The sequence below is a fragment of the Malaclemys terrapin genome, chromosome 7, assembly GCF_027887155.1.
Source record: "Malaclemys terrapin pileata isolate rMalTer1 chromosome 7, rMalTer1.hap1, whole genome shotgun sequence".
NCBI lineage: Eukaryota > Metazoa > Chordata > Testudines > Emydidae > Malaclemys > Malaclemys terrapin.
The window spans coordinates 122,112,228-122,135,606 of NC_071511.1; the positions used below are offsets into that span (position 1 = coordinate 122,112,228).

General features: G+C 46.0%; 1 protein-coding gene across 1 annotated transcript in view; it reads right to left on the reverse strand.

Annotated features, from left to right (window-relative positions):
- Nucleotides 1-9,143: 9,143 nt before the first annotated feature.
- The window catches only part of CFAP58 (cilia and flagella associated protein 58), a 90,465-nt gene continuing 76,229 nt past the window's right edge, over nt 9,144-23,379 (reverse strand). The window contains exons 16-18 of the mRNA XM_054035625.1: nt 21,576-21,695; nt 17,174-17,307; nt 9,144-10,485 (exon numbers count right to left, since the gene is read on the reverse strand). Of these exons, the coding sequence (XP_053891600.1) occupies nt 10,365-10,485; nt 17,174-17,307; nt 21,576-21,695 (375 nt within the window). The 3' untranslated portion in view covers nt 9,144-10,364. The remainder of the gene's footprint in view (nt 10,486-17,173; nt 17,308-21,575; nt 21,696-23,379) is intronic.

Consider the following 23,379-nt stretch of genomic DNA (forward strand, 5'->3'; position numbering starts at 1 on the left):
TAAATACCCTCTTCGTCAGAAAGCTTATGCTCCAATACATCTGTTAGTCTTAAAGGTGCCACAGGACTCTCTGTTGCTTTTTACAGATCCAGATTAACACGGCTACCCCTCTGATATCTAATTAGATGTAAACACTATAGACCTGGTCCTCAGCTGATGTAAATTGGAACAGCTGTGTTGGACATAGATCGAGGGACATCACCAGAGCTGTGCGTGTGGAGACCAGCTGAGCATCTAGCCCCATACATACGTATTCAGAATGTGCATGCTGCATTGCCTACAGATTGAAATACTCTACTGAAATACAACACAATCGGTAGACAGGTTGTTTTAAAGAATTTTGGCGGTCAGTTTTAGGCAGTGAAATATTATACTGTTGATACTGAGCCAGTTTCAGGCCTGGTACAAATGCGGATTTATCCAAGAGCTCTCAACTAAACCAATAAAGGAATGCAGCCCCAGTCCAGAAGGGTGGAATTAAATGCATTTCAAGTTTCTCTCTCTTTCCTCCACTGCACTGGAAGCAGCAAAGGAGTTGGTCATTTCTGGAAGCCTCCTGCACTATCAGTTTAAATAAAAACTCCAATGATGAGATTTCCTAAGCTGTCAAGAGGGAATACATCCCGTTACTAACTCTGAAATATCAGGGGATGGGGTAGGATGGAACAGACCAAATGGTGACAGGGAAACCATAACTGTTATTAATGCACTTTGCTGTGACATTCCAACAAGTCTCGCATCTAGGTGCACGTGTATTGGAAAGAGGCTGAGAAAAGATTCAGTGTAACTTTTAAAGAATGAACATGGGCAACGCAGCTAAATCCCTCTAGTGTACTGAGGCCTGATCACTGGAGCTGGTCCAAAAAAAAAAAAATCATCAAAACTTTATTTTGACAAAATGTTAATTTTTGCCAAAACAAAACATTTCAGGGTTTTTTAGTTTTGTTGGCAAACAGCCAATATTTTTCCTGGGGGAGGAGGGGGGTGAGAGACAATCTCCCAAGCAATGGAACTTCCTACTTTCTTTCTATTCTTTGTATTACCCTAGCAACTAGAGGCTGCAGCCAAGATCATGCCTTCATTGTGCTAGGCACTGTACAAACGCATAGGGTACGTCTACACTGCAATTGGTGGTGGTGCTCTGATCCAGCTAGAGCAGCTAAAGTAGCAGTGAAGAGATGGCAGCATGGACCCTGACATGGGCTAGCAGTGCTGGGACGTAACCAAGGTCCTAGACAGGCGGCTGCACCCTTCCTGCTATTTTTAGCTGCACTAGCTACGCTAAAGCTAATGCTACGCATTAGCTGCGCATGCTGCAATCACACCTCTGACGGTAGCATAGACAGAAATAATCCTTGTCCTGAAGAGTGTGCACTCCAAATAGCCAAGACCAGCAAAGGAACTGTTCTTATGCCCATCTCACAGATAGCAAGATGAGGCACAGGGAGATTATACTGACCTGTCTGAGGTCACCGAGTCTGTTGCAAGGGCAGGACTTGAACTCAGAGTGGCTGAGATGAGCCAGGACAGCATTTCCACACAAGACCATCCTGCCTCGCAAAACTGTTTCTTAGGTCAATGTAATACTGTACAAATTTTCTTTTTTCCCCCCAGGCATTAGCTAAACTGGCTTTATTTCACCCCTTGTCCAGGCTGCAAAAAATGAAAATTGCAAGTTTGTTTTTTTAACAGAAACTAGATGGGATCACACACACGGTTTGGGGCACATGATCGGTTACTCAGGATTAAAAGGCAGGAGATTCTAACTGACCAGCTCTGACCAGGTCAATCAGCCACTGTCACAGAAGACCCTATCCTGTGACTAGCTGGCACTGTTGACTTCACTGGGCGTTGAAGTCGCTCATTACCTTGCCGAAGACACTCAGCATATTGCAGGAGCGGGGCCCCAAATTGGGTGCACAGAAAACCTGCATATGTGCCCTGGTTTGGCGAAGCCCTTAGGCACCTAAATACCTTTGAGGATCTGGCCTAACTCTAATTGAAATCAATAGGAGTCAGGCACCTAGTTACCTTTGAGGATCTGGGCTGTAAACACTTGAATTGTCAATGGGACTACTCATGTGCTTCAAGTTAAGCACTTACTTAAGTGTTTTACAGGTCTGAGGCCTGGATGATGCTGCCGCCATGCAACGTGATCCATTAACTAGTCTGAGATCAGGAAAGTGGTTTGAGATTTTGCCTGGGCCCACGGTCTCTCATAAAAGAGATAGGTGAGACTCATGCTAGCTGATGGATGATCAGATTCCACACCTCCCAGCCTCAGTCTAGGAAGCTAGAGAGCCGCTGGGGTAAGCAATCAACCAAATAGAGAATACGATAATGCAATGTTATCACTAGGGCTACATTTTGAAGCAAGAGAGCCTTTCGCAAAGGTACATGTGTGAGAGTATCCGATTTGTCGTTTACTCACCCGGATCAGGATTTTGCAGCATGCCCAGTTTTGGGCACAGGGCCAGAGGCTGTTTTGGAAAAGGTGAACCTAAAGGACCAACAACTTCAAAGCCACAACAACAAAGGCAAAGGCTGCACCTTGTCTTCACAGTGCAGCAACTAGATTTGGCAGCACAGAAGATAAGCTCTCTCCAGCAAAGACTCTGGCGCAGGAAGAGTTCAGCTTTGTCTTTCTTTTTCAGATTGCAGAGCTCCACACTTGAACTGTTCCGTAAGTAACAGCCCTCCTCCCCACCCGGAAAAAGCAACACCACCCCCACCCCCGGGAATCCTGTTTGGGGTCAATCACTACCCCATTAACTCCCAGTCAAGGAGCCCACCTGCCCCGGCAACATCCTTAGATCACTGGCAAATAGCTTTTAACCCCCCTAGAGGTGCCCACGTTCTGACAAGCACTCGACATCTGGAGCCCTCTACTCGACCAAATCACACCAGGGTGAGCTAAGGACAGGATTTCAGCTCCATCTCTAAACGAGTGTTTCTGTGGCTGTAAGGATGTGATCATGTGTGGTGCAGAGCGCCTCTTGTGATGTGACTCAGCACTAGGCTGATCAGATAGCAAGTGTCAAAAATCGGGACAGGAGGTGGGGAGTAATAGGTGCCTATGTGAGAAAAAGACCCAAAAATCAGGACTGGCCCTATAAAATCGGGCCATCTGGTCACCCTACTCAGCACTTTGAACTCCACTGAAGTTACTGTTTGCCTAGGGATCATTGTTAGACACTCAGCACATTGCAAGTGGCTCAGTTTCACACACACGGTCAGTCTCTGTGATGCCCTTGCTCATGCCGGATAGTACTTTACTGCATGAGTAGTCCTGCTGAAGCCAATGGGACTGCCTGTGGAAGGAGATGCTACTGAGAATGAGAAAAGGTATCAAAATCTGACCCAGAGAGAGTCCAATGCGCCACTTCAGATTTGAATAGGAGGGGGCACGTTTCCACAGGTGTCCAGGGGCCACTTAGGCCCCTGAAAGTTCTTGGCTTTATGGAGGATAAAATGTAAAAATCAGTCTATTTCAGGAGCATGTGTTGTGATTATTTTCTTTACTTCTAATAACAATTCACACAGGTTTACTACAACAAAATTACCAACACCATGCCCCCTCGGCTGGGTTTTCAGTAGGATTTGAAGCTGGGACCATCAGAGCTAAAACCACTCATGTTTTATGGCTTGAGCGAAAGGAGCAGCTCCTCTAACAAGTAGCTTTAGTAGGTTTTTATCCTCTTATGTGGAGCAGCTGCTAGAGGGGGGAACAGAATCATACTGAGCTAGACAGGAACAAAGACACTGTGCTTAGTGGGTTAGTAGATTGAGAAGTGCCTCATTTTTTAGCAACAGCCATGAGCCTAGCAATGGGAGCCCAGGTATATCCCATGGTCCTACTGACAACCATTCACTGCCTCTCCTAAGAATGCTAAAAGGGGAGGTGTAAACATAGCTTCTTCCCCCTCAAAGGTGCTGAGCCCTGATGACCCATCCTCTCCCCCTCTTCAGGCTGAAGTACAAGCTGCAGGCGCACGTATACAATTGCATCCAGCCAACCCTGCGGGGAAGAAGAGACTGGTTGCCGTGGAGATGCGCCATGAGCTCGCCTTCCCCAGCTGAAGCAAGAGTTGGGACAGATTTGTGCTTTATGGGCCAAGACAATGAACCAGGAACCCTTGTGGCTCCCAGCGGCCAAGCAATGTGGGAGAGGCCTGCTTTCTCCAACCCCTGGACCTGCCACTCCAAGGATGTGGAAACAACTCCCACCCGCCCACCGCACCCTTCCTAAGTGTCTCCTCTGGCAGCAACATGCTCGGCCCCTCCTGAGGGGTTCTAAGCAATCACAATTCCCATTGACTTCAAGGAGAGTTGAGGGTCCTCAGCCCTTCAAACGATCTGGACTCTAAACTGCTCCTAAATTGCATCCACCAAATGCACTTGCACATGCCAACGGTCAATTGCACCAGATTAAAATATGCAGCTGTCTGTGCATTTTTAACAGGCACAACTTAGGCACGGCTTTTTGAAGACCAGATCCTTAACCCCAGCTCCTGGGCCAAGCTTCTGTCACCCTTACACACCCCTTATTCCACAAAGAGCCCCGTTGACTTGAATGGGACCATTCGTAGAGGAAAGAGCTATTTGATGGAAAAAAAACGTCACAATCTCTCCCGATAGTTTTTGGAAACAAACTAAAACCATCCTCCCGTGGAATGGGTGACCCATCAGCGACGTCACCCACTGGGTAACTAGTACTCATTTATTAAAGTCCCTAAATACAAATTAACCTAATCTAGAGGCTAGAGCCTCCACTCCTAGAGAGTAAATGCTGACCCTGATGGGCTTAGTGTGGGCCAGTGAATAGGGAACCAGGCTAGAAACCACAATTCCTGCCTCGTGTTCCAGACTGTCACTGACTCACCCTCCTGTAGCTTAGGATTTAAAATAAAACATTCAAAGAGATCCTTTTCACCCTGCCGCCTCTCTCCAAATTTGCTTGTGGCGTAGTTAATTCAGCCCTGGCGTAACTCCACAGCCATCCATGGAATACTGCTCAGTTTGGCTCAGTGATCTGAGAACTGGCACACTGCACACCAGCCCGGAGGGAAATTTGTACAGCTAGATTATAAAGCTCTGATAATAGTGTTTACAGTGCAAATGTTGACAGACCTACCTGACAGCCAGTGTATCCAGAGGGAGGGTGTCTCTGTAGTGATGCTTTGTTGATAGCCCGCAGTGATGTCTCATTTCTTCTTCCCCAGGCTGCTAACACCTTGGTTAGCTTTCCTGTAAACTACCGCAGCCTCTTCCTTGATGGCCACACTGTGTCTCGCCTCTCACTCTTCTAGGCCATTTAGAACACATTGCTAAAACCCATGTTCCTCTCCTGCTGCTCCCGCCACAGCTCCCTCCATGCACACATCACGCCTTCTTCAGTGACACTTGGAAAAGCACCTATTTGTGAGCACCTCCATCCCCTCTTATGTGTTTGCAATACTGATCTCCCCACAGCTGGGTCCTGGTTGTGATCTGCCTTACACCAGTGAAACCCCGTGGACTTCCGGGGAGTTATTCCTGATTTACACTGGTAGGAGATAGCAGCACACACCATGTGCCTGATTGTATCTATTATTCACACTCCAGTTGTGCCTACAGGTCCCATTTATGGATCCGGGCCGCCTGGTGCTAGGGACTCTGTACATGGGTAGCAAACAGATAGTCCCTCCCCCTAGAGAGCTCACGCTTCTGTGGCTGAATTTGTTATATCATGTATGTTGTCTGAGTGAGGCCCGGCTCCTGCAATGTGATGCGGACAGACCCCTCTGCACCAATTGACCTCAGCTTAAAGGGTCAGGGCCTTAGATAGTAAGCTTCTTCAGGGAAGCTACCTTGTCTTTAAAGTAGCATGTGTCCCTCTCCGGAGCTCTGAAATCAAACACTGATAAAGTATTACACCCCCCACAAGAGAAGTTCCTTAGAATCCATGATACACTCACCAGGCAGATGGCTATGGACCTAATCCAACACCTGCTGCAGTGAGTGGAAAAGTTCCCATTTACTTCAGGGGGCATGGATCGAGCCCTCCATCTTTTCACATGCTTTTATAGCAACCAAGAGGTGAAGTGTGCCTATACCTTCTGGTTTACATCTCGCCCAGTACTGGATTCAATTATCATTATTCAGCGACGGGACCTAAATGAGCACTTCAGAAATGCCGCCTACAACGCAGGGCTAAGTGAACAAATGATGCTACCATTAAAGTTCTGTCGTTTCCTGCTGTGTAAGTCAAATCTCCGAGCATTAAAAGCACCTCGGCACCATGCAGATTCACAGACAGTGACAATGATTTTCAAGTTCTCTGGCTTTTATAGTCTCGGGGGTTTTGTTCTGTTTCTGGTGTGCTTTAGTCAATTTTAATGCCTGAACCTACATAAGGTTTCAGGACTCTGAGGCTGTAAATTAGGCGGGCTGTAGTTGCTTAGTTCCTGGCAATGATAAAAGTTATTAGCAACAATTCTTAATTTTTCAAATTCCCAAGCAAGTTTAGTTCTCCTAAAAGCGGTAAGTTAATGTAGGGTTACCATATTTAAAAAATAAAAAAAGAGGACACTCCACAGGCCCTAACCCCACCCCTTTCCCACCCTGGACCTGCCCCAACTCTGCCCTTTGCCTGCCCCTCCCCAAAGTCCCCGCCCTAACTCCCCCTCCTCCCTCCCAGCCACGCGAAAAGGGCTGCCTGAGCGCTACCGGCTTTACGGTTTGCCGGGCAGCCTCCAGACCCTGCTCCCCCGGCCAACGCTTCCCCAGCACAGCTGGAGCCCGAGAGGGGAAGCGCCCAGCCGGGGGGCGCAGGGTCTGGAGGCTGCCTGGCAAACCATGAAGCCCGTAGCACTCGGGCTTCGGGCAGCCCCTATGCCTCCGGACCCTGCGCCCCCAGCCGGGCACTTCTCCTCCCCGGACTCAGACTTCAGCTCTGTTTAAGAGCCAAGCTGCCCGAGCCAGCGCTACCGGCTTCGGGCAGCCCCCCTTGCCTCCGGACCCCGAGCCGCCGGCTGGGCACTTCTCCTTCCCGGCTCCAGCTGCTTTGCTCCGGCTGCTTGGGGTCCGGAGGCACGGGGGCTGCCCGAAGCTGGTAGCGCTGGCTCGGGCAGCTTGGCTCTTAAACAGAGCTGAAGTCTGAGTCCGGGGAGGAGCAGAGCAGCCGCGGGAGGGGAAGTGCCCAGCCGCTATTTTTCCCAGACATGTTCAGCTTTTTGGCAATTCCCCCCTGTAGGGAGCCAGGGTGGCTTCCCTCCAAACCTGAGGGTAAAGTGCCTTTCCCTCAGCCTGAGTGGGCGGGGCCAGCCCAAGCTCGCTCCACCCCCCGGAAGGGGAGGGGTGGAACAGGAAGTATAAAGGGCAGGGCCCTTAGCTCAGTTAGGGGAGCACCAGGGAGGGAGGCAGACACAGACCGCGGGCTGCTCCCTTCAGAGCCTGCTGCCACACCAGGGGAGGCCCTGGACCCATGGAAACCTCACCTGGAGGACGGACTGGGGCTGCCAGGACTGCCCGCTGCCGAGTACCCAGAGGAACTGGAGGAGTCGGAGGGGGAGCGGGAGCTGCCAGCAGCCGAGTACCCAGAGGAGCCTGAGCCTAAGGGGGAGCCGGAGCTGCCAGCAGCGGGCTACCCCGACGCACTCACGGGACCAGAGGGATTCGGGCGAGCAATCGGGTAGGAAGTAGCCCAGGGACAGAGCTGCACAGTGGTGAGTCTATGTAGCAGGATGACCCCGCTGACCCAGTGGTGGGACCCTCGTTCTGCCACTGTCAGGGCCCTGGGCTGGAGCGCAGTGGTGTAGGGTGGGCCTGCGCTCCCCTACCCGGCAGAGCCACGCCGGGACCTTTGCCGGCGCTCCCCTGCCTGAGGGGCGCGCTGCTGACCTTTGCCGGCGCTCCCCTGCCTGAGGGGCGCGCTGCTGACCTTTGCCGGCGCTCCCCTGCCTGAGGGGCGCGCTACAGACTCTTGCTGGCGGCCGCCCCGCCGCTAATTCCCCGCTGACGGAGGCGTGACCCAGGCCGGCCAGTGACCTCATAGCTCCCCACCGCCCCCTAGCAGGTAGGTGGGCCGACGCCGATCACACCCCCGGCCGGGGGTTTGATTGCCGAAAAGCCAGAAATGTCCGGGAAAAACCAGACGTATGGTAACTCTAGTTAATGCAATGAGCTGGGGCAGGGCTAGTGGCCAATGTATTCAAACTTCGGGTGCCTAACCTTAGTCTCCTAGAATTTTATTGCTATCTGCTGCACTTGGCAAGTGGGCTCAGACCTATTACTCATCCCTTCGGAGTAGAAAGCATACTTGCTGTCACAAATCATACATAGTACTTTGCATTCCTATAGTGCTCTTCATCTAAGTACCTTAAAGTGCTTTTCAAACATGAATGAATGAATCCTCCTAACTCTCCACTCAAGTATTATTATACCCATTTTACAGATAGGTAAACTGAGACAGTGAGATATTTAAGGTCAGATTCTGCCTCCCTTCCTCACTGAATAGTACCTTATTCCATTCATAGTCCCCTTTATTTTGATACTAGATACTACACAGTGCAAGTAATGGTGGAAGAATCTGTCTGTTAGGGATTTGCCCAAGGTCACAAGCAGAAAGAAGCGGAGCAGAGAATCAGCCTGGTACCTACACCTCCATTCCGTGCCCCCTGCCTTAACCATTAGATCACACTCTCTCCTAGATCCTAATCTGAATTAATGGAAAGACAGCCACTGATTTGAATGAACTTTGAATTTGGCCCCTATATTGTACAGTTAAGATATGGAGTAATAAACAAATGACTTATGCATAATGGGCTGGGCTTCTAGGGTTCTCTGAGCCCAATTTTCCATTGTTACCCATATGAAGTAATGGTTTACTCTGGGAATAGTTTAATTTATTTCAATACGACTACTCCCAGAGTACATTACTACTCAGTCTGAGTAAACGGGGAAAGAATCTGGCTTTATAGTAACTACTGGAAATTCAGCTCCTTTCTAAAGAATGGCCTAGACCTATTTGGGATGTCTTCATACTCATCTATCCAGGTCAGCCATCTTGACTTTACTGTGATTGGATTATTGTGGTTATACTGAAATGTCACACACACACAACAAGATTCAGACAATAAGACTCCTCTAAAATGATACTGTGGTGCAAATATACTTGACAGAGAAAAAAAAAAATACAATAGATCTGATGACTCGGTGTTCTAGTCTGATGTACCAGCAAAGTAGATTCCCTGTTGTATTTAACTTGAGTCCCCTGAATTAAACACTTCCATTAAAAGTTTCCCACAGTAGCTTCAATATTTAATTATGTATTCCACCAAAGCAAAGATCAAAATCTCTGCAAAGGGTTTTTTTTTGTATTAAATATTTATCAGCATCTCTCCTCAGGGATGAAAAACTAGTCCAAAGAGAGAGCATTCCATATAGAAATCAGTTTCAAAACATTTTATTTTATAGCTTGAGAGTTTCTCTACTTCAGCTCCTCTTGCAGTGATTTTGTCATATCACTTGGTAATTAAATCTCTTTTGGCCGAAAAGATTGGAGGGCTCACGCTGCGTTGCAAAAACAATTTTTTAAAGTTACAAAAATGTTCCAGGATCTTTCTCTTAATAGAAATTAAAGTGCAAAGTTTGCCATGTTTTGAGTTCAGCTTCACAAGAAAATTTATAGAGGATGGTAGGTTCCAGACAGAGTAGACAGACTGCCTATTTGAACAGACATAATTATGTCCCTTAGTATCCACATCCAGTATGCAGAATTGCATCCCTTAACAATGGACAGTGGGTAGGTGTACTGTGGCCAGAAACTCCCTTGATCTTAATAATGGCTGTAGCAAATATTGAATAAACCAAACGATATTACCGAGGCACAAAACTGTCATGTGAACATCTGAGCAAAGAGTTGTCAACTCTGTATTTGCTTAAAATAGGCCATGGAGCTTCTTGTTATTCCTTTTTCCTTCTTTTCTGTTTTTCTCCTTCCTATTAGTAGATTTAAATTGATGGATAAACAGAATGTGTTTGGGGTGGAGGTAGATATAGGGTATATAGTTGCGCATATTAAAGTATTTTGGGTGTTACAATTCTAAATAAAAAGTCACAGTAATAAGGAAGAAATATCAGCATATGTCCCAGCTGTGCAGCTCCATGGACATGTGGTAATGCTGGTGCCATCAAGGGTGGAATTTAGCCCACAGTGTGTAAATTACAGCACTGGCCGCTCTAGAATAAGCTTCTTTTATGATAACAATGCAGTGATAGCAAAGAGAATATTTGATATGAGTTACTCTAAAACCATTCTCTGAAACACCCAAGAACGAATTTAGTTCAGCAGGAAAAGTGGGACATGATGAGATGACTCCAGTTTAGGCCATAACCTTGGGCGGCTGCTTGGTGAGAGCAAAGCCTCCCCCAGTGAAACGAGGGACGTCCATTCTCTGCGTTGGATACTCCTGCTCCATGTTAGCCAACACTCGCTCCTTATCCCTTTAGAGGAAACAAAGAGGGAAAGGAAAGGAAAAAACATGTTTCACTTTAACTATGCAACAGTGTTTTCAAACTAAGCAAGTCTGTGTCCTCCAAAGTGTCTGTGATGCAACCACTGTACCAAGCGATCATTAAAAATATGTTGATTAAAGCCTGTTAGGCTAAACAGCCAAGACTAGGTGTCTGTTTGGATCTAATTAAGCGACTACTGATGCTTTTCAGAATTATTAAAAATTAGAACTAAATGAGTTCTAATGTTAGCCGCCCAAAGTCGGTCAGAGCATCTCATTAGAACTAGAATAAGCGTGAGCTTTGCGACTTTGGGTTTCTAATCATTGCCCCGTTCTACCAACTCCTCATTTGTTTTCAAACGAACAGCTAGATTCATCAAAGGCAGGATGGGGAGATATTTTTTCCTTTGTTGAATTTTAATGAATAAATAGTGTTATTTTAAATTAAATTAATGGAGCTATCCCATCTCCTAGAACTGGAAGGGACCTTGCAAGGTCATTGAGTCCAGCCCCCTGCCTTCACTAGCAGGACCAAGTACTGATTTTGCCCCAGATCCCTAAGTGGCCCCCTCAAGGATTGAACTCACAACCCTGGGTTTAGCAGGCCAATGCTCAAACCACTGAGCTATCCCTCCCCCCGCATCTGTCTTCAAATTTTAACAAAGTTCCAGTTATAATTACCCAGCCTGTTGTATTTGCAGAAAACCAAACACTAGATCTGTGGGGCATCTATAGCCTCAGGCACTTGCTCCATCTGAGGATCCAGAGCGTGAATGTGGTGGCCTTAAGAGACCGGAGCAATGTTTAGATGTTCACTCTTCAATAGGTCTCGGGGAGGGAGAGGGGCGCAGGTATCCAGAGTAGAATAAATATAAAGGGGCAGCATTTTCAATTTTCTGAGATGCACCTCAAGGATTCAGAGACAGGTGTCATTTGTGTGGAAGCATGTGATTAACCACAGGTTGGGTTAGATGCACACAAATAACTTGTAAATGTTTTTAACAAAGTCAATGTAGTGCTGAGGGAAAGGTACCAGGCTGACAGCCCTGGGGCCTGAGGTGCCCCATGGTGACAGGTATTTCCACCCTGGAGTGAGAAGGTTGGCCCAGCTCCATGTCCTTTCAAACTGTGGGCCCTCACTGAGGCTGTCAGCAAGGGTGCCAACTGCAGTGTAGTGGATTCTTGTGCACCAGGTACTGTTTCAATCAGCATCATTGTCCAAGCTGTCAGGTGGTAATGACTTTCTGGTTACTGCCTGTAGTCAATGCAGCTATTCACACAGGAAAGGGCTAATGGATCAGGTCTCTGATCTGGATTCAAGCTAGCGACCTAGAGGCAATTAAAGGCTCCATATCCCATACCAATCCTCGGAGATCAAACCAATACCAAGGTGTTTGAGGCAACCAGCAGAGGTAATGGAGAAGAAAAGCAACAAATAGTGGTAGGGGAGAACAGGGAGGAAGAAAGAATGTCAGAGGGAGCTGGTGATTCTGTCAGGGAGGGCCAGGGAACAGAAAAAGAGGACTAAAGATTTCCAGCTTGAAGCCAAATCCAAAGCTAAGGTCCTGTGCAAATCCATCAATCATTACAGCCATGGGAAGCTGCATCACTTCAAGAAGCAAGACTTTAAATCACAAAAGAGGGCAGTCTGGTGCAAATCAATAAAGGCCTTTAGATTACCCCTTTATATGGTGCTATCGAGGAGCATTAACTCAGCCACATACCAGCGTAGTCAGTAATGCTGCCAATGCTGTTGCACCAACGGGATTCTCTTTTTATCAGCAAAGGCAGCCACAAGTAGAGCAGACACGCTGTCGCCGTTTGCCACTGTTACAACAATCAGGTCAAAACAAGGCTTAATTTTGGGTTGCACTGAATATGAAATGTCAGCAAAATTTCAAGTTGGGTCAAATGAAGGCAGAGGAGCAGTGGTGGCTAGGGCACTCTTCTAGTATGTGGAAGCCCGAAATTCCATTCCTGCCTCTAGCTGATCTGGAGAAGGAATTTGGACTTGGGTTTTGCAGGTCACCCTAACAACTGAGCTATGGGGCTCTCAGTCTCTTCTGTTGAAGCTTTCCTACTTTTTATAAATAAGTCATTGGAACAGGGATCAATATCAAATAGTTTCAGTCAACCTGAAACTGCATTTTTTGGGCAAATAAACTATTCACCAAAAGAATTTCACTCAGCTCTAGCGATCTCCCAGAGGAGGCGTGAGAGTCAGAGCTGGGAACCAAAACAATACTGTCCAACCTCTGAAACAGGTGTGGGGGGGGGGGAGGACATAAATCGCTGCTATCCTGGACAAATCTCAGCATTGGCACTTGGATGAATTCCCAGAACATACATAGGGTGTAGCTAGCAGGGAACAAACAGCTAAAAGGATGGCCATTGTGCCTAGCCCTTGCAGGGGGCTGCCAGGGAGAGATGGCCTGCTGAGTTGAACTACAGGCAGAATTTAATCCTTAACTTTTAAACAGAATGATGGGACTGGCATAAACTGACCAGCAACAGGAACCTCTTTATCACTGTGAAACTGACAGATTCAAACATAACCGTCCCTTGCAAGGTAAAAAAAAAAGTCATGTCCTGAGTAATGTGATTCTCAATATAATTCTAACAGGACATCAATTCTAGCTACAGACATACAGCAAAACAGGAGCGTATTTCTTCTCTAATGCACAAAAGCAAATGTGAAACCAAGGTCCAAACTGTAAACATTAGAAGTGTTTTCAAGAGGACACTTAACTGTTGGAAATGGATTGTTAGACATTATGGGAGCCTCGTTTATTGATCCTGAAACTCCAGGAAGGCCATTAGTGGTGAACAATTGTTGATAATTCCAACATCAAGGCAGCCTTATACAATTTGCAGATGAACAAAGGTCACTTGTTATCACTGACTATTTTGCTAATTCCACCATCAGTACTGCTTACTCTCTAAAATACAGTTAAGGCAAAGACAAATGCAGGTAGCTTTGAATCACAGTCAATGAAAATGGAAAAATAGAGTTTGGAGTGTCAGAGGGGACAGGCTGGGGGAGAAAATGCATGGAAGGGAAACTGGTTCATGCAAAAAAACAAAAACTAAAACGCACACACTACTGCAAATCAAGCCATCCAACTGCAAAATGACATCATCCCCTAGAAACCTCTCCTTGGGGAAAATATCTGCATTTCCAAATATGACTAGTGATTTTGGGTTCAACTTGAGGCACCATAATGGAGCCTGATTTTCAGACCGTGCCAAGCACCCAGCCCCTGCAAATTAGGCCCCTTTAAGGCATCCCAAGTGGAACACCCAAAAAACGTTAGTCACTTCTGAAAATTGAAAGCAGACTGTTTGAATACACAACTGTGCTCTGTGACTGTAGAGGGAAGTTACCTACCATCAAACTAAAACACTGACCATTGGCTAAAACACGAGTGACTAACTAGATTCAGACACAGCCTGAGGTAGAAAGGGGTGAGAAGTCTGGCAAAGAAAGACTGTAGGCGCAGCCGAGGTGCCTCCATTTGCAGCTAAGGAGAAGAAAAAAGGTGCTTGGGCATTGCTCCTCCTTTCTAAAGCTGTGGGCAATGAATTTCTGCAGCCACAAGGGAGCACTTGTGCAGCCCGAATGGGCATGGTTTTTCTCCAAAGCTCTGTGGTGCCAGGGATACTTTATCCCAACACCAGGAATATGCACTCAGAAGAACTACCTCCCCAACCAGGGTGCTGTGCAGTTTTAATATTTGTAAAATCCCTTGAGAGCCACAGTCCAGTCAGTGCTTGAGAAGCACTCAGTAGATGCACCTGAGCTGCCCAGTTACCACCTTGAATCCAAACTCCTATTTTGGCATGAGATAATAAACTGGCAAAGGGCCTCCTCCAACCATACCTGATCAGCACCAATACCTGGACCATCTTACGCTGACTTCAGACTGGGACTAGACACAGAGACGCTATTACTGCAAAATAGTCTTGTAATCAGACGTGGACTCACCCCTGCGGCACCTCCTGCTGGTCATCCAGGGAATTAGCTCACCAGCCACTGGAGTGCCCTCTGCAGGCCGGTGATCCGCCTGTCATTGACCCCTGTGTCCCTCCTGGACCCCGGTGCCCTTGGCTTAGGTGCTGCCCCCCTGGCAGTACCCCACTCTTTCTCTGGGTCTCCCCACCCAGGGGAACCCCCACCCCTTATCCCAATGTTGCCTCAGTCATGGCTACTGCCAGTCACCATCTAGCCCCCGCACCCTGGGGAAGACTGCAGTCTATCAGCCAATCATCACAGGCAACAAGGGGTTTGGACTGGCTGCCTTTACCCACCCACAGGCTGCCTCTCGGCAACTCCAATACCTATATAGCCTAGGACCAGGCCCTGCAGCCTGGGGAGTTGCTGGCCTAGGGCTTCCCAGCCCCCAAGGCCTTTCCCCAGCCCTGCCTTACCCTAGGCCCCCGGGTTAGCTAGCTAGCTAGCTAGCTAGCTCGCTCGCTCGCTCGCTCGCTGCGCTGCCCTGCCCTGCCCTGCCCTGCCCTGCCCTGCCTTGCCTTGCCTTGCCTTGCCTTGCCTCGCCTCTCAGAAGGAGACTGCTCTGCTCTGACTACCCTGGCCTTCTTATAAGGCTGAGTGGCTCAGTTTGGGGCGTGGCCCCATCTGCAGCCACTTCCCCAATCAGCCGGGGTTTGCCCCTTTACACAGCCCAAGCCCTCTGCAGGGCTTTTCCAACCCCTTCAGAGCTGGAGCGGGCGTTCACCCCGCTACAAGTCTCCTGACCATGGGCCATGGTAGCTGGCTGAAGCTCAACCCAGCCATGACCAAAGTGATGTTGGTAAGTGAGGGAATACACTTAGAAGAAGTGGCACACACCACTACATCACCCTCAACCAAGTATGTCCTTGCACCAATGATAAGGATAGTTTACAGTCTCAAGGCTCTTAGCAGTAATGAATGTTTTTTTCTCATCTGTAGCAGGCTAGGAGGTCCACCCCATCCTGGTGGATGCAGATCTGGGCACACTGATCCAGACATGCATGACTTCCAGGATTGCAATGACCCTGCCTAGGTGCAGGCCTGAGACCTGATCAGTCTCTCCCTGCCCCCCCCCCCCCCACACACACACACACACATACACGCTATATTAAACCAGCCTTGGGTGAAACTCAAGGAGTTCATCACTAAAATTGAAAAAAAAAATGTTCTGCTGCTGATAAAGCACCCCCACCTCAAGAATGTCCCTAATGAGAATTATAACCACCAAGGCTGTAAGGTAGAGACACCCAGGCACTGGGAAATTAGGAAGGACACAGAAAGAGACTCAATAAATGGTAAAATAAACTCTGACCAGCGTTTTTATGCTGACCATCTGCATAAACAGAGGAGGTGACAACTAAGTTACAATTTAGGCATGAAAGATACAAATATAAAAAACTTGGGCAGGAAGGAGGACACACAGGTGCCAGTGTGTAATTGGTTACAATTTTTGTTATCTAGGAGTGTGGGATAATGTGATAGGTTGTAGGGGGTAGCTCGTTTTAACTATATAATGAAATTGAAAAACAATGCTCTTTGGGAACCATTTCCGGACTGCAGTTCAACATCAAGCTGCTGGAACTCTGATCCCTCTGCATGACCGTCACATGCAGAGGCACTGCCAGGAACCCCCAGATGAGTGGATCCTGACTTGCCGTCGGGAGAAATTTCTCTGTGTATTGGGAGGGGTGAGCATAAGAGATTTGCTTGTTATACATATTCTGTGTGTGTTGCTACTACATAGATGTTTAAAGCACAGCTGTGTAAGGCTCGTTCACTGGGAAAAGGTCACACAGATCCGTAGAGCTCGGAGCCCTGTGGGAGAGGGCAGGTTCGTAAATTGACCAGGTTTCTACTGGAGCCCCGTGGGAAAGAGCAGGTGTCTTACACTCCAAGCCCTCGGTAGGGAGAGGGTGATGGTGCCTAAATTGACCGGGTTACGCCTTGAGCCCTCAGTAGGTATAAGTAGGGTGCCCTAGATTGTGTGGGTAACATAGGAATTAAGATGACAGCCTTAAAAATAGCTCCAGCTGGTGTAACATGCTGCTTTGCATCTGCTGAGAGATTAAGACCAAAGCAAACATATCACCCCAATGCTCCACTCAATACAGTTTGCTCCCTTCCCAATATCAGATCAAATTCACAGGCCTTGCAGTGATCTCCAGATAGCTAAGTAGGATGGCCCTAGGCTCTCTCAGAAGTCACCACAATTATGACAGGTGAACCATGGAATTGTTCAGTTGTGTTAGTGGGGGGGACAATGCTTTCTTAGTGCGTGACCCATGATTACGAATCCCATCCTAATGTAATAGCATTCACACAGTAACATCCATCCCTGAAGCAGCAAATATACTATAAGTGTTGCCATAAAAAGGAGACTAGAGAATGAAAGAACGGGACAGAGAAAGGAAGAGGAAGTTGGAAGCCATACGAGGAGATGGGAGAAAAGAAAGGGAGGAAGAGGAACATGAGAAAGAAAAAACATTTACAGATTTTTTTAAAAAACTTCTAGACCTGCTCAAGGAGAAGAGGGAAGAATTCAGAGTACCCAAACTTTTCTGTGTTTATATCTTTGTAAGGCACTCAGATGCAACTGAGGTGTGCCGTGCCTAAGGATGAGGGTTAGCTGGAGAGACGGATCACGAGAATTAACATTATTCCTTACTTGGTCTGCTGTTCCTTGCGTTTCTGGGTTAGGTATTTCTTCTTCACATTCAGGAGCTCATTGCCCAGTCTCTCTATTTCATACTTGTACTCTTGACTCTGTGACTCATACATGTTCAGTTCTGAAGACAAAACCTAACCAACCAAAAGCAAAAAGTGAGCTTCACAGGTTACGTCTGTCACACACTCCCTTTTCCCCTATCAGATAAAATCTCTGCCCACCTGAAGGCAGTTTACAGAATTAAAGCTACACCGCGTACCTCACCAAGCATCTTTTGAGTGACACTAACAACATTTACTGTAGTTCTCTACCTTCCTGGACCCAAATGTGAACCAAAGACCCAAAACAAGGAGCATAGACAAATAATTAAGCAGGGAGTTTTAAAATGGCATAGGATCCACCTCTTTACCAAAAGTTATATTTTCCTAGCATTTCAGTGTCTTGATTATTCATTTCTGATGTAAATAATTTACAGCAGTGAAAGTAAGGCAAAGGCATATTTGTGGGGGTTGGAGAAAACTGTGGCTCTTAAAATGAAAGTTGTCCAGTTTAATGAGGGAGAGCTGAGGGATGTAATGTGAGCCGGACATTTCAAAATGCCTTTCAATGCTTGCAGCTAGAGTTGTGCTTTCTATCTTTACTAATCAGGAGAGAGCTGGCCGGGGTCTAGACTTCCAGGGAGTAGAGCAAATGTTACTCTGGAATCTTTCTGCCATCTGCCTATACCATTACGTCATTAATGTTTCTAACTGAAGGACGATTTTAGACAGTTGAAAAGTCATCCTCTTCTACTAGCATTAATGTCCTTCTGTTGTGCACCCTTTCAAGACATTCATAAATACCTGTTTCATGCAGACATTACAAGACCTGCCTCATCACAAGCGAATACGAACTTTAATATTGCATTTTTGTTCAAGAGGGCCCACTGTATTATAGAATATAATTAACTCCACATAAGCAATATGGCATCATGCAATACAATTATTGGCATGATCCTGATCCCATATAAATCAATTAATTTGGAAATAGGGTCATGCCAAATGCACTTTCCTGCTGCAGGAAGAAGAATATTGAGACTAGTCAAAGTTTGGAGAGAGTCAGGTATTTTCTATGATGTAACTTTGTTTATTTACAAGAAACATATAAAGTCCTGTATCAGAGGGGTAGCCGTGTTAGTCTGAATCTGTAAAAAGCAACAGAGGGTCCTGTGGCACCTTTAAGACTAACAGAAGTACTGGGAGCATAAGCTTTCGTGGGTAAGAACCTCACTTCTTCACTTGCATCTGAAGAAGTGAGGTTCTTACCCACGAAAGCTTATGCTCCCAGTACTTCTGTTAGTCTCAAAAGTGCCACAGGACCCTCTGTTGCTATATAAAGTCCTGCTTCTCCAAACGCAGGAGGAACCAAGAACAATAGGAGCAGTTTTTTAGCTTATAACTAAGGCTACAATTTAGTCATGGAGGTCACAGCAGTCATGGATTCCGTGACTTTACCGGACCTCTGTGACTTCTTCCACCTTTAGCTGTCAGCAGCTAAAGCGGGGGCTGGAGTTTTCCCTTCTGCAACAGCTTACAACTGCAAACTGGAGAGCTGGAATCAGGACCCTGCAGCCCCTGCCCTGTGGTTTGCAAGGGGTGGGGGGACTGCAGCCTGGCTGTGTGCCCCAGCCCCACGTTTTCTGCTGGGAGCTGCAGCCGGGGTCACACGCCCCAGCCCCATGGTGGGAGCTGCATCGGGGGCTGTGCGCCCCTGCCCCACAGCATCCCTGGACCATGTGCCCCCTCTTGGCTGCGCCCCCTGCTGCGGCCGCTAGAGCCGGGGGTCTTGGCCTGTCAGTCCCCCCCTCACCCATTGGACTCCATTCCTCCCCCTATTTAGCCCTGTCCTGTTATTTTTAGTAAGTCACGGACAGGTCACAGGCTCCATGAATTTTTATTTATTGCCCATGACCTGTCTGTGACTTTTACTAAAAATAACAGTGACCAAATATTTGCCTTACTTATAACCCCAAGCCTCCTTAGTCCGTAGACCCAAACATTCTCTCTCTCGTTTTTTCCAGGGTCACCCTGTGCTCATTGGCTTCTGCTTGGCTTTCTTGTTTTTTGCCTCTGCCTTGCTCACTTTCTGTCCTCAGTCTCTCCCAGTTGTTTGTTCTTCACACACACATACACGGACACACCCCTACCCAAAACAACCCTCAGCAAAAGCCCGTGGCTGGGTTCACATACTCCTTTTGTCTTAAGTGGGGGCTAATCCTTACAATAATAACAACCACAGTACGCTTCGACAGTAGAGGACCATAGCGCCAGGTGTCCGTGAGCGCTCTGTACAGCTTTATTCCAGGCATCTAAGAGTTCCACAGGGTTATTAATGATCTGGTGCAGCCAGGTTAAACAAAGGCGACCACAGGAACAAGGGAAGAGCCCTACATTACATATAAGTAGAATTGCTTCTCATTATCACACCTTCAAAAAGTTTTCCATGAGGCAGCTCTTCAGAATCAGGAAATCCTGATTTCTAGTGACAAGGGGTTAAGATAGATTACTCTTGTCAGCCCTGTAATAAGACGTGAGACTAAGGTACACGTAATGCACTTTGAGAGAAATAACAAGGATTTAGGAACAGTTTCCACTAGCATGTTGAAAGGAGTGTGAAAATGGTTTTGACTCGCTTATTAGAAGATCTCACTCATTTAAGAAAAAATGAAATTAAGCCTCATGTATCTATAGTATCTAAAAATGTCCATGTGGATGAGCGTTTAGACGTAATATGCTGTACATTAATATTCTAATTCCACTTTCATTTCTTCTTTGTTTAATGAAACAAATAAACATAATATTACTAAATTCTATTCTCAGAATGCGTAGGAAGCTTACACATTAGTAAAACCACCTCCATGTGTTTTCCCCAGCAGGGAGGCTATGAATATTATTATGGACTTTCACACAGAAAGCACAGTTAACAGGTAGCACTGGCATTACACAACACTGCATTGTAGATTGGAGAAATGTCATGTAAGTGCTCGTCAATGTACCTACAATAACATGTACAGTTCTGTCCACTTCAGAACCAAAACACCATTGGAACAAAACCAAGGGAAGTGGTGGATTCTGCATCTGTTCAAGTCTTCAAATCAAGACAGGATCCCTTTCTGGAAGATAAGCTTTAGTGAGACATAGGTTACTGAGCTCAATACAGGGATAACTGGATGAAATTCTCTGCCCTGTGCTAGACAGGAAGTCAGACTAGATGATCCAATGGTCTCTTCTGGCCTTAAAAATCTACGAAAAAAGTCAATTTGAGAAATTGAAACTGTTTCCATTAGCCTCTGAGGGCAGACCAATAAACAGGCCCTATATCTTGTCCAAGTAAACCTGTTGAGTTAGTAATATTTACAGAGCAAGTTATTCCTGGACTGAAATACAAGGTGTTCTTTCACAGATTTATTTGGATGAAATGGAGGATCTACTTATTGATCTGCCCTCAACGGCTAATGGAAATGGTTAGGTCTCAGACGATTCTTAGAAAGGATGCTTCTCAACTGCTGGGCCAGTCTTTGCTTGTAGAGACATTTTATAGCAATTCTTCGTCTTTGACTCTCGATATAGCGGGTCCTACTTGTCCTCTTAGACTTGTATCTATTGACTAATCAAGCTGAGTATACCCAGTTATTTTAATCTTTCCTAGTAAATCAAAATTTTCAGCCTTTTGTCATTATTGCTATTCCCCTCTGAACTCCTTTCTTCATCCTGATGTCTTTCTGGCACTGAGGTGGGCAGATCTGTGACTATTAGGCCAGTGTTTCACGGAGAATATAGGGAAATGTGGAATTATCCTTTTATGACAAACATCAGAAATATTGGTTTAGGACAAGACAAGACTCGCAAATGAAGAAAACTATGCCCATTCCTCACAGTTAAAAGGTCTTTGGCATCACAGCTTAGTGTAGAATATGGATGCATAAAAAGCTGAGAGGAAACGGCTGAACTGCTAAATAACTGTATAGCCAAGTAACATCACAGGAAAACGAAGGTGTCTTTTGATACGCAGCTCTAGTTTAGGAAGTGTCCTATTTTAAAGAGTTTGTTCCATTTTCCCTGACATTCTTTCTTATCTTTTCTCACTTGCTATCCACCTTACTGCACTCCAGTATTATTGTCCAGGCTGCACAAAAGCCGTGAAAGCACTGTGAAGAATTACAGTATTCTGAAAAACCCCTGACAGTGAAACATTTTTAACTTCTTGCCCCCCCTACCCAGAGATTGAGGCTCAGTTTCTCGGCACCAAAAGACTCCTTGGGAAGACAGACTTCCCTGTGCAAAGCACTGATATAGTCCTACAAGCATAGCAGCCCTTCAGATGGACTTCCTTTCTGATTAATCCCATGAAGGGCATCTCTTACTTTCAGTTGCTTGGTCTTCTCTCGGAGTGTGTGTCGGTAGAGCTGCAATTGTTCTGCCGCTTCGGGCCCAGGCTGCCGGGCCAAGATGTGCTTCAGCTCTACATACAGCTTTTCCTTTTCCTAAGAGACAAGATAAGCAGAACAACAACAGTTCATAAGTGCTCTTCTTTGCCACCACAGTAGCAACAGGACAACCTGTATTTATATCAACGCAGCTATTTGCAGAAACAAATCTGCCTGTGTGTCAGTCTCTGCCTTGCTAGCCATAAGGTATTTAAAGTTGTTGTGATAGCAATGGGATAGCTCATTAAGAGAAACACCCAGCTAGTTCATACCAAGAATTAAATATTCTTAAACACTGTCATCAGCAAACCTGCTTTGGCACAGAGAGTATAAAACAGAGTCACCAGAAATGTAGTCAAGGAGAAAATTACTTACCAGTAATTGTGTTTATTGTGGTCCCCTTCTCCCACCCCCATCACATTACATTAAGGGATATAGCTCCACCCACCTGGAAGTAAGGAGTCAACAAAACTGTCAATCACAGCCTATATAAAAGAACCAGCCCACCCACTTTCTTCTCCAAATAGAATCCCGCAGAGCAAATAAATATGGAAGAAAGCCAAACAAAACACACCACTAACTGAGAGAGCCCCCAAGGGGATGTGGGAGGAAAGGAAAATTAGGGATGACTATGACAAACACAATTACCAGTGAACAATTTTTCCTTGTCATATGTCTCCTCTTCCCACACATTACAACAGAACCTATGCAGTACATGGATGTAACAAGCCATAAGTTCCCAGAGGAACTCCATGGCCACTTGTGGCTTTCAATCCTGAAACGCTGCTTCCAAATATGGTTTAAGGTCTAATTTATTTTAGCTGAGTTAATACATGTATTAGGTGAAGTCCATATCATGGTTTTGCACATTTCAATGTGGCTAATGCTTCACCACTCTCAGTGATGGGGCCACCTGTCTAGGTTTTCCCAAGATCATCCCTTTTTTGAAACAAATGTCCCAGGACAGCCTCAAGTGTGCTCAGTACACGCTACCAGCTGTTCAGTTTTATGGGCATGGGATCATCCTGGATGTCCTGTTTTTTTGTACCTCAGAGATGGCAACACAACCAATCAGACTGAGATAATTATTAGTATTTAATATAATCCTCCTCCTAGAAAAAAGACAAAGCAGGCATCTGAGTTTGTTAGATAATGAGAAAGAATCATCCCCCTTCTGTATGCTGTGAGTGTAGAAATGTTCTTTTACCAGTGTTGCCACTTCTCTCAATACTTGGTGTTTTTCTGGGTGCCCTGCTCCTGCAGTAAGGTGATTCTGAGAATTTCAGCGATTATTTAAAAAACAAGTTTCTAGCCCTTGTGGTTGAAGAGAAAAGATGGAAAATGTGTACATCTAAAAGACTCAAAAACAAAACGCAAATAAAAAAACTTTTAAAAAAAATATCATTTTTAAGCCAATCTCGTGATGATTTTGGGGGGGCTGACTCACAATTTTAACACTTGAGGTTGGCAATACTGCTTATCAAATGAAGGCTGGGAATTGGGGCTATCAATTAATTGCAATTAACTCACGCCATTAAATAAAAAAAAGATAATCGCGATTAATCGTAGTTTTAATCGCACTGACAGACAATAGACTCCCAATTGAAATTTATTAAATATTTTTGGATGTTTTTCTACATTTTCAAATATATTAACTTAAATTACAATATAGAATACAAAGTGTACAGTGCTCACTTTATAGTATTATTTTTTATTACAAATATTTGCACTGTAAAATGAT